This window comes from Pecten maximus, unplaced genomic scaffold, assembly GCF_902652985.1.
Source record: "Pecten maximus unplaced genomic scaffold, xPecMax1.1, whole genome shotgun sequence".
Taxonomy (NCBI): domain Eukaryota; kingdom Metazoa; phylum Mollusca; class Bivalvia; order Pectinida; family Pectinidae; genus Pecten; species Pecten maximus.
Window position 1 is genome coordinate 1 of NW_022979408.1, and position 10,403 is coordinate 10,403.

General features: G+C 38.0%; 1 protein-coding gene and 2 long non-coding RNA genes across 3 annotated transcripts; 2 read left to right on the top strand and 1 right to left on the bottom strand.

Annotated features, from left to right (window-relative positions):
• The first annotated feature begins 26 nt into the window (after positions 1 to 26).
• Positions 27 to 5,674, top strand: LOC117318602 (baculoviral IAP repeat-containing protein 7-B-like). Its single transcript, XM_033873565.1, has 2 exons — positions 27 to 323; positions 1,601 to 5,674. Exons 1-2 carry the CDS (start codon positions 92 to 94, stop codon positions 1,798 to 1,800), a joined length of 432 nt encoding a protein of 143 aa, XP_033729456.1. The 5' UTR covers positions 27 to 91; the 3' UTR covers positions 1,801 to 5,674.
• A 2,037-nt stretch (positions 5,675 to 7,711) lies between these two features.
• On the top strand, positions 7,712 to 9,091 carry LOC117318604. The gene is made up of 2 exons (XR_004530418.1): positions 7,712 to 8,207; positions 8,548 to 9,091. It is a non-coding gene; the product is annotated as an uncharacterized LOC117318604 (long non-coding RNA).
• On the bottom strand, positions 7,741 to 8,598 carry LOC117318603. Its single transcript, XR_004530417.1, has 2 exons — positions 8,522 to 8,598; positions 7,741 to 8,481 (listed from the first exon to the last, which is right to left on the bottom strand). It is a non-coding gene; the product is annotated as an uncharacterized LOC117318603 (long non-coding RNA).
• Positions 9,092 to 10,403: the final 1,312 nt, after the last annotated feature.

Sequence of the window (10,403 nt, forward strand, 5' to 3'; positions counted from 1 at the left end):
TAAATGTTGCCGATTGTACAAACCAGTGTCTAATTCATTCCCAACTGGTGAACTGAGTGTGTCATCAACACCAAATGCACCAACAGGTTTCATGGGCCTGTCAACTGGTCCCTCGAGTTCTGGGGTATCATCAGGAATGCCTCCACTGGGTTCTACTGATAGAGATCAAACAGCACTTAAATCTGTGGCGTTGTCATCCACAACATCAGCGTCATCAAAACCATCTGTAAAGTCAACAGCGGAGCAGACAGCAAAGCCCAGCTCGTCGGGGACAAGCACAGGGCAGCCTGCTTCTGCTTCAGGGTCGAGTGAAGTCGGCTCAGGTAACTGTAATACACAACACATTGTTTGTAGTTTTTCAAAGAGGAATTCATTTGATGAGTGTGCAAGAAATTATTAGTGGTTTGAGACTTTGGACATTTTCGTTTTTGCAACTCAAAACATTGAGAAACAAAAATACTTCTGAAGTATACAAGACGGTTGTGTACCAAAATCAATTTTTATCTGGAAATTTAAAAAAAACTTTTCGTGGAACATTTTTTATTTTAATGACAATTTTAGCCCTCATCATCACCGCCAACAGAAATTGCATTTGTCTGTGGTCCGTCTTCCATCAATTTAAAAAAAATCTTTGTTACTGCTATTTCTCAGAAAGTGCTGTATAAATCTTTCTCAAACTCCATATCTGGGTTCTCCTTAGCATTTAGTTGTGCATGTTCCATTCTGGTACTGATATGAAGACAAGATGGCCGACGGGTGGACGTTTAGAATTTTGAGAGTTGAAGTTTGTTATAAAGCTTATTCTCAGAATTAAAGCTCTTCATTGATCATTCTCAAATTTCACCTGTACATTGTAGCCTCAGTTGTGTAGTTTCCATTTTTAAACTGATCAGAAAATAAGATGGCTGACAGAGGCGACTACTTTGAATTTTTTGACAGTTGAAGTTTGGTATCACCGTTTGTCAAAAAGTTTTTCATCATTCTTTCTCAAATTTTATCTGTAGATTCCCCTTCATCCATAATTGTCCATTTTCCATTTTGAGACTTACTGGGAAATAAGATGGGCAACAGGCAGCCATTTTGAATTTTCGACAGTAAAAGTGTTTTTTTGCCATTTCTCAGAGAGTTCTTCATGGATATTTCTTGAATTTCATTTAGATTCCGCTTATGTTTATTAAAGTTTGTTATTTCTTAGATAGTTCTTGATGGAATTTCTCAGATGTAGGTTCAGCATGTTTTCAAATGCTTTGGAAAAGATCAGTAGAGAAAAGATCAGTCTTACATAGATCATTCCACTTAAGATCATTCGATGGTGATGACTCGGCGTCTGGAATCCTTCGATGGCGATGACTCGGCGTCTGGAATCCTTCGATGGTGATGATTTGGCATCTGGAATCCTTCGATGGTGATGATTCGGCGTCTGGGATCTCTTGTTTCATGCCATTCAGCACAGTCTTTCCCTATTGAGTGTGTGATAAGTCATTCAATTAAGGACATGTTAGAGATATGTTATTCCTTTACATTTGCCAGCTTTATCAACATTTTTATTTGTCAGGATACTTCACAAACATACTGGTACATACTGTGATTTCTCTTTTAGATATAAAGAGTATAATTGAAGAAAACCAGAAGTTGAAAGACGAGAGGACATGTAAGATATGTATGGATGAGGAGGTCAGTATATTGTTTCTACCCTGTGGTCACATGGCTTGCTGTGCTGGCTGTTCTGTCAGTGTCAACGACTGTCCTATCTGCCGAGCAGACATCGCCCAGAGGGTAAAGGCTTACTGGAGTCTCTGACATTGTTAAACTGTGGTCTTATGATCGGGAAAATATACAAAGTTATTATAAATCATAAATCATTCATGATATTTCATTGTTTGCTTAAGTCAGTCATGTAGATGTGTGACTTTTCTTTTTATGAGGCTAGTTTTTATCTCGCCTGCGATGAAGTCCTAAAGCGAGTCAATGATAAATATTCCTGCGGCAATGGATAGTAGGTTGTTGCTGTGTGCGGTATATGTTGTCTGCTACGCTACATGTGCTTGGGTAATTTATAAGGTATAGGGGTCGGGTGGGGCCCTATGTCTGGGTAATTTGTCAGTATAACATATAGGGGTCGGGTGGGGCCCTATGTCTGGGTAATTAATCAGTATAAGGGTCAGGTAGGGCCCTATGTCTGGGTAATTTGTCAGTATAAGGGTCAGGTAGGGCCCTATGTCTGGGTTATTTGTCAGTATAACATATAGGGGTTAGGCAGGGCCCTATGTCTGGGTAATTATTCAGTATAAGGGTCAGGTAGGGCCCTATGTCTGGGTAATTAATCAGTATAAGGGTCAGGCAGGGCCCTATGTCTGGGTAATTATTCAGTATAAGGGTCAGGTAGGGCCCTATGTCTGGGTAATTAATCAGTATAAGGGTCAGGTAGGGCCCTATGTCTGGGTAATTAATCAGTATAGGGGTCGGGTGGGGCCCTATGTCTGGGTAGTTAATCAGTATAGGGGTCGGGTGGGGCCCTATGTCTAGGTAATTTATAAGGTATAGGGGTCGGGTGGGGCCCTATGTCTGGGTAATTAATCAGTATAGGGGTCGGGTGGGGCCCTATGTCTGGGTAGTTAATCAGTATAGGGGTCGGATGGGGCCCTATGTCTGGGTAGTTAATCAGTATAGGGGTCGGGTGGGGCCCTATGTCTGGGTAGTTAATCAGTATAGGGGTCGGGTGGGACCCTATGTCTGGGTAGTTAATCAGTATAGGGGTCGGGTAGGGCCTATGTCTGGGTAATTAATCAGTATAGGGGTCGGGTGGGGCCCTATGTCTGGGTAGTTAATCAGTATAAGGGTCGGGTAGGGCCCTATGTCTGGGTAGTTAATCAGTATAGGGGTCGGGTGGGGCCCTATGTCTGGGTAGTTAATCAGTATAGGGGTCGGGTGGGGCCCTATGTCTGGGTAGTTAATCAGTATAGGGGTCGGGTGGGGCCCTATGTCTGGGTAGTTAATCAGTATAGGGGTCGGGTGGGGCCCTATGTCTGGGTAGTTAATCAGTATAGGGGTCGGGTGGGGCCCTATGTCTGGGTAGTTAATCAGTATAGGGGTCGGGTGGGGCCCTATGTCTGGGTAGTTAATCAGTATAGGGGTCGGGTGGGGCCCTATGTCTGGGTAGTTAATCAGTATAGGGGTCGGGTGGGGCCCTATGTCTGGGTAGTTAATCAGTATAGGGGTCGGATGGGGCCCTATGTCTGGGTAGTTAATCAGTATAGGGGTCGGGTGGGGCCCTATGTCTGGGTAGTTAATCAGTATAGGGGTCGGGTGGAGCCCTATGTCTGGGTAATTTATAAGGTATAGGGGTCGGGTGGGCCCCTATGTCTAGGTAATTTATAAGGTATAGGGGTCGGGTGGGGCCCTATGTCTGGGTAATTTATAAGGTATAGGGGTCAGGTAGGGCCCTATGTCTGGGTAATTTATAAGGTATAGGGGTCAGGTGGAGCCCTATGTCTGGGTAGTTAATCAGTATAGGGGTCGGGTGGAGCCCTATGTCTGGGTAATTTATAAGGTATAGGGGTCGGGTGGGGCCCTATGTCTGGGTAATTAATCAGTATAGGGGTCGGGTGGGGCCCTATGTCTGGGTAATTAATCAGTATAAGGGTCAGGTAGGGCCCTATGTCTGGGTAATTTGTCAGTATAACATATAGGGGTCAGGTAGGGCCCTATGTCTGGGTAATTAATCAGTATAAGTGTCAGGTAGGGCCCTATGTCTGGGTAATTTGTCAGTATAACATATAGGGGTTAGGCAGGGCCCTATGTCTGGGTAATTAATCAGTATAAGGGTCAGGCAGGGCCCTATGTCTGGGTAATTAATCAGTATAAGGGTCAGGTAGGGCCCTATGTCTGGGTTATTTGTCAGTATAACATATAGGGGTTAGGCAGGGCCCTATGTCTGGGTAATTAATCAGTATAAGGGTCAGGCAGGGCCCTATGTCTGGGTAATTTGTCAGTATAACGTATAGGGGTTAGGCAGGGCCCTATGTCTGGGTTATTTGTCAGTATAACATATAGGGGTTAGGCAGGGCCCTATGTCTGGGTAATTTGTCAGTATAACGTATAGGGGTCAGGCAGGGCCCTATGTCTGGGTAATTAATCAGTATAAGGGTCAGGCAGGGCCCTATGTCTGGGTAATTAATCAGTATAAGGGTCAGGTAGGGCCCTATGTCTGAGGGGAAGGTGCCCTTTATTAATCTCTGTCTGTAATTTTAATATTTTTAGTGTGATTTACATGAAATTTGGTCAAGATGTTCAGTTTACACAGTTTTGTAGCTTGTTATTCGACCTTTAATTTGTGGTGTTGTATGTAATATAGTCATTATGAATTAATTAATGATCAATACAATTTTTCCTACCATGACGGTGTATGAAAGACGTCACAACCTAATTACGGGATGAGAATCATGAACATCAAGCCAAGTTCTGTTGAGTGTTACGTTTTGTTGAGCGAGATTTGTTTGTGCATATTTACATTCCTTATTGTATGTGCCTGCATATATAACCTATCTAGTAAACCAAATTGTAAAATTATACTTAGCTGCAGTTTACAGTGATTCTATCGGCGTGTGATGTACAGTAATTAACTGTAGTTTACAGTGATTCTATCGGCGTGTGATGTACAGTAATTAGCTGCAGTTTACAGTGATTCTATCGGCGTGTGATGTACAGTAATTAGCTGCAGTTTACAGTGATTCTATCGGCGTGTGATGTACAGTAATTAGCTGCAGTTTACAGTGATTCTATCGGCGTGTGATGTACAGTAATTAGCTGTAGTTTACGGTGATTCTATCGGCGTGTGATGTACAGTAATTAGCTGTAGTTTACAGTGATTCTATCGGCGTGTGATGTACAGTAATTAGCTGCAGTTTACAGTGATTCTATCGGCGTGTGATGTACAGTAATTAGCTGCAGTTTACAGTGATTCTATCGGCGTGTGATGTACAGTAATTAGCTGCAGTTTACAGTGATTCTATCGGCGTGTGATGTACAGTAATTAGCTGCAGTTTACAGTGATTCTATCGGCGTGTGATGTACAGTAATTAGCTGCAGTTTACAGTGATTCTATCGGCGTGTGATGTACAGTAATTAGCTGTAGTTTACGGTGATTCTATCGGCGTGGTATGTACAGTAATTAGCTGCAGTTTACAGTGATTCTATCGGCGTGTGATGTACAGTAATTAGCTGCAGTTTACAGTGATTCTATCGGTGTGTGATGTACAGTAATTAGCTGCAGTTTACAGTGATTCTATCGGTGTGTGATGTACAGTAATTAGCTGTAGTTTACAGTGATTCTATCGGCGTGTGATGTACAGTAATTAGCTGTAGTTTACGGTGATTCTATCGGTGTGTGATGTACAGTGTTCACAAAATCAAATCAGTGTTTACCTTCTCAGATCACGATTAAGAACAATTTTCTTTGCAAATGGTAATTTTCAGAAATTATCTTTTTAATTGACTGCAGAAAATACTACATGGATTTTTAGCTTATTTCAGATATCAGGTATCAACTGTTGTGCATTGGCCTTGAACATTTTTCACACAGAGTGATGAAACTTGTGTGGAATGACAAGTTGAAGGACCAATTATTCATATGTTTTAATTGAAATAAAATGCAAGATTGTCACCATCTTCAAAATCTTATTTTGACCTTATACATGTAACTACTATTAGCTGATTCACAATAATGACACCTTACATTCAAGTTTATGAGACCATTCCAAACACGTTTTGCTAATTTAAAGGACATTTGATTTACAAGATGGCGACCAAATCAATTGTTAGTAGATAAGCTACAAAATGATTGCGTATATTTTTGTTTATGGACGTAATTACTAGAGATTGAAACATTATTTATTTGGTGTAAAAAAAATTTAAAGATCCATCTGGTTGTGATGAAGAGGTTTGTGGTGAAGTTGTAATGAGTGGTAGATTCTTAATTAGGGCTTTTCACCAAAAGTGGTGAAAAGACCTATTGTTTCTGTTCTGTTTATTATTATTATTATTATTATTATTATTCTTCTTCTGCATTTTATTTTGTCACACAAGTTGTGGGAAAATGGTAAAATGTATGCCAAGTCAGGTATGCCTATTGTATATGGCATGAGTTGAAGGGGTGACAGCAACATCTTCAAGTAGGTAAAGAAACCAAGATGGCCGCAATGACGTCATACCTCAAAAGTTTAAAATGGCCATAACTCGAAAAGTATTCAAGAAACAAGAGTAATGTTATGATATTATGTTACAGTAACTTTGGGGCTAACTTTTATAAACTTACAAGTTAAAGGTCAGAGGTCAAATAAAAAAGCTCGCCTGGGGGTCAAGTTAGTCTATTTTTAGAAAATCTTCATTTTTCAATCTTTTTCCAAAAAATTATTCTCAGTATGATGTAGAATGTCATTCTGATGAATTTGATGTGTTTAGTTTTTATGTAACACATGCGGTTTCCGGTATACGCCATTTTGAATTTCCCCCTATATATTCTATATTAAAAATAGTTTTACATTTTAAACTTCTTCTCAAGTTCCACAAGTGGCATTCAGCTCAATCTTAGCTGAAATAATCCTTGGATTGTCCTGGCCAAGTTCTGTTATTTTTTAAGTTTGTTTGAAATACAAGATGGCCGCCATGACGTCATGTATTAAAAAGCTTAAAATGCCCATAATTCAAAAAGTTTTCATTTTACAGGGGTCATGTATTTAAGTTATTTGTAGTTAATGCCTGACTCTAGCTTTTACTCTCAAAACGTTTTAGGTTCAGAGGTCAAATAAAAGCGTTCGTTATGGGGTCAAATTAGTCTATTTTTAGAAAATCTTCATTTTTCAATCTTTTTCCAAAAAATTATTCTTAGTATGATGTAGAATGTCATTCTGATGAATTTGATGTGTTTAGTTTTTATGTAACACATGCGGTTTCCGGTATACGCCATTTTGAATTTCCCCCTATATATTCTATATTAAAAATAGTTTTACATTTTAAACTTCTTCTCAAGTTCCACAAGTGGCATTCAGCTCAATCTTAGCTGAAATAATCCTTGGATTGTCTTGGCCAAGTTATGTTATTTTTTAAGTTGATTTGAAATCCAAGATGGCCGCCATGACGTCATGTATTAAAAAGCTTAAAATGCCCATAATTAAAAAAGTATTCATTTTACAGGGGTCGGGTAATTATGTTATTTGTAGTTAATGCCTGGCTCTAGCTTTTACTCACTAAAAGTTTTAGGGTCAGAGGTCAAATTAAAGCGTTCGCTATGGGGTCAAATAAGTCTATTTTTAGAAAATCTTCATTTTTTAATCTTTTTCCAAAAAAAGAAATTTAAGTATGATTCAAAATGTTATTCTGATGATTTTCATGTTTTTTGGTGTTTCGGTAACGTTTACCATTAACGCGGAACGCCATTTTGAATTAATTTGGCATCTGATATATAACGGCATCTGAGATATAACGTTAGTTGGACGAGGGGAGATAACTCGTACAAGGCTGTAGGAGTTATTTCCCTTCGTCCACTCCTTTGTTGAAATGTAATATCTCAGATGCCAGATTAACCAAAACTAGAATGTGGATGACGTATCAAGTGTTCTAAAATAGTTTTTTTTATGTTTGGAAATACCAAGCCTTTAGGTCATTTATGCTAAATAGTGAAAAGCCCGTCAAATTGTTCCGAAACAATTTCTAGTTTAACTGTGTTTTTGTACATCTGTTCCACTGTATATATATATATATTACATGCCCTGTTATCACATCATTACAGTAAGGGGCCTCAGATGGGGGCTCTCACTGCTAACTGTAATATACATACTTTATAAACATGTGTATATATCATGTAACTGAGAATTTTCTCAAGGATATCTGCAAGGTGCAGCGAGAAGGAAGAAGCATTTTGATACTTCAATGTCTTACAGAGGTAGATATATATATATACAGTACTGTATAATACAGTACCTGGTAATCCTAATTGTCTTACAGAGGTAGATACATATATATATATAATACAGTACCTGGTAATATAATACAGTACGTGGTAATATAATACAGTACTTGGTAATCCTAATTGTCTTACAGAGGTAGATACATGTATATATAATACAGTACCTGGTAATCCTAATTGTCTTACAGAGGTAGATACATGTATATATAATACAGTACCTGGTAATCCTAATTGTCTTACAGAGGTAGATACATGTATATATATAATACAGTACCTGGTAATCCTAATTGTCTTACAGAGGTAGATACATGTATATATATAATACAGTACCTGGTAATATAATACAGTACCTGGTAATCATAATTGTCTTACAGAGGTAGATACATATATATATATATATAATACAGTACCTGGTAATCCTAATTGTCTTACAGAGGTAGATACATGTATATATAATACAGTACCTGGTAATCCTAATTGTCTTACAGAGGTAGATACATGTATATATAATACAGTACCTGGTAATATAATACAGTACGTGGTAATATAATACAGTACCTGGTAATCCTAATTGTCTTACAGAGGTAGATACATATATATATATAATACAGTACCTGGTAATCCTAATTGTCTTAATGGGAGGAACATTTCACCAAATTGATTTTGACATTATGCAAGAGTTATAGTTGAATTATATTAATCTTTATTGTAAATAAAATTATGTTATTGATTAAAAATGATGTACAATTTCACCTTTGACCTCTTAAATCTTTAGAGCATAGACAGTATATAATAGGATACACAAAGGAAATCTACAATTTCACCTTTGACCTCTAGCAGCCTGTATATTAAATCTTTAGAGCATACACAGTATATAGTAGGATACACACAGGAAATGTACAATTTCACCTTTGACCTCTAGCAGCCTGTATATTAAATCTTAAGAGCATACACAGTATATAGTAGGTTACACAAAGGAAATGTACAATTTCACCTTTGACCTCTAGCAGTCTGTATATTAAATCTTTAGAGCATACACAGTATATAGTAGGATACACACAGGAAATGTACAATTTCACCTTTGACCTCTAGCAGCCTGTATATTAAATCTTTAGAGCATACACAGTATATAGTAGGATACACACAGGAAATGTACAATTTCACCTTTGACCTCTAGCAGCTTGTATATTAAATCTTAAGAGCATACACAGTATATAGTAGGATACACACAGGAAATGTATTCCACATTGATGAGAATTTATAATAACTTTGACCCGTGACCTTTATACTGACCTTTGACATAACTGTGTAATAAAGTATAGATATGTAGTCATGGGACGGGTCATACTCGGGAGAGGCTATTTTTGACACAAACGCAAGTTTGAGTCTATGTCAGCGCTTTTGAGGTGTAGCTGACAAAATCTACGATGCCCTCTGGCGGATACTGCCTTGGCCAATCTAACCGTTGCTTTACAGTAACTGCGTAATGCTATGCAGTAAATATTTGTAAATATCGTAAATATTCACGATAAAAAATGACATATAGTAAAGTTCAGCTATAAAAAAAATTACCTTTTGTTTTGTTGACACAAACGTAGACACAAACGTAAGTTTGAGTCTATGTCAGCGCTTTTGAGGGCTCTGGCGGATACTGCTGTTGGCCAATCTAAACGTTGCTTTACAGTAACTCCGTAATGTTATGCAGTAAATATTTGTTTAACTTCACGATAAAAAATGACATACAGTGAAGTTCAGCTATTAAAAAAAATCACCTTTTGTTTTGTTGTATTTTAGAAGCTGACAGGACAATGTGTTGTTTTTTTTGGCATTTTCGTTCGCTCTGACACAACTTCCACTGCCACTTCACAATCATATTCTATCGCAAAAAAAAATAGTCCCGTGACTTACGGAGTCAAATGCAACACTGCAGTTTCGTTAGATATATGACAAAACAACAGAACCTCACAAATAGATAGTTTTCAAAGTATTTAATTTAAGTATGTTCTGTCGATGATACGTAAGAATATTTTTCCGCGTTGAACGCATTAGATTTCACGCGGAATGATACAATCGACTTTTCGCTGGCGCCATATGACCCGGAAGAAAAATCTACTAACATCACGCTGAATTTTCATCATCGACATCGATGTGTTATTTTGTACATTGAAAAATCACTCATCCAGCATCCGATTTTGTCCGCCATCTTTCAGTAATGTAAACAATAATAAAAGAAAGAGTAGGTGATCAAACCCAACTTTGAATGTCATTTTCTCACTGAAATATTAACTTGCATGTGATTGATGTAGTCTGCAGATGGTTAGATTATATAGGCCTAGATGTTTTTTTACGAAAGAAAAAAAGTTGTCTATTCATCATGACAATATCACAACAACGGCAGTCGAGTACCATACGCATGTTTGCAAATAAAAAGTTAAATAAA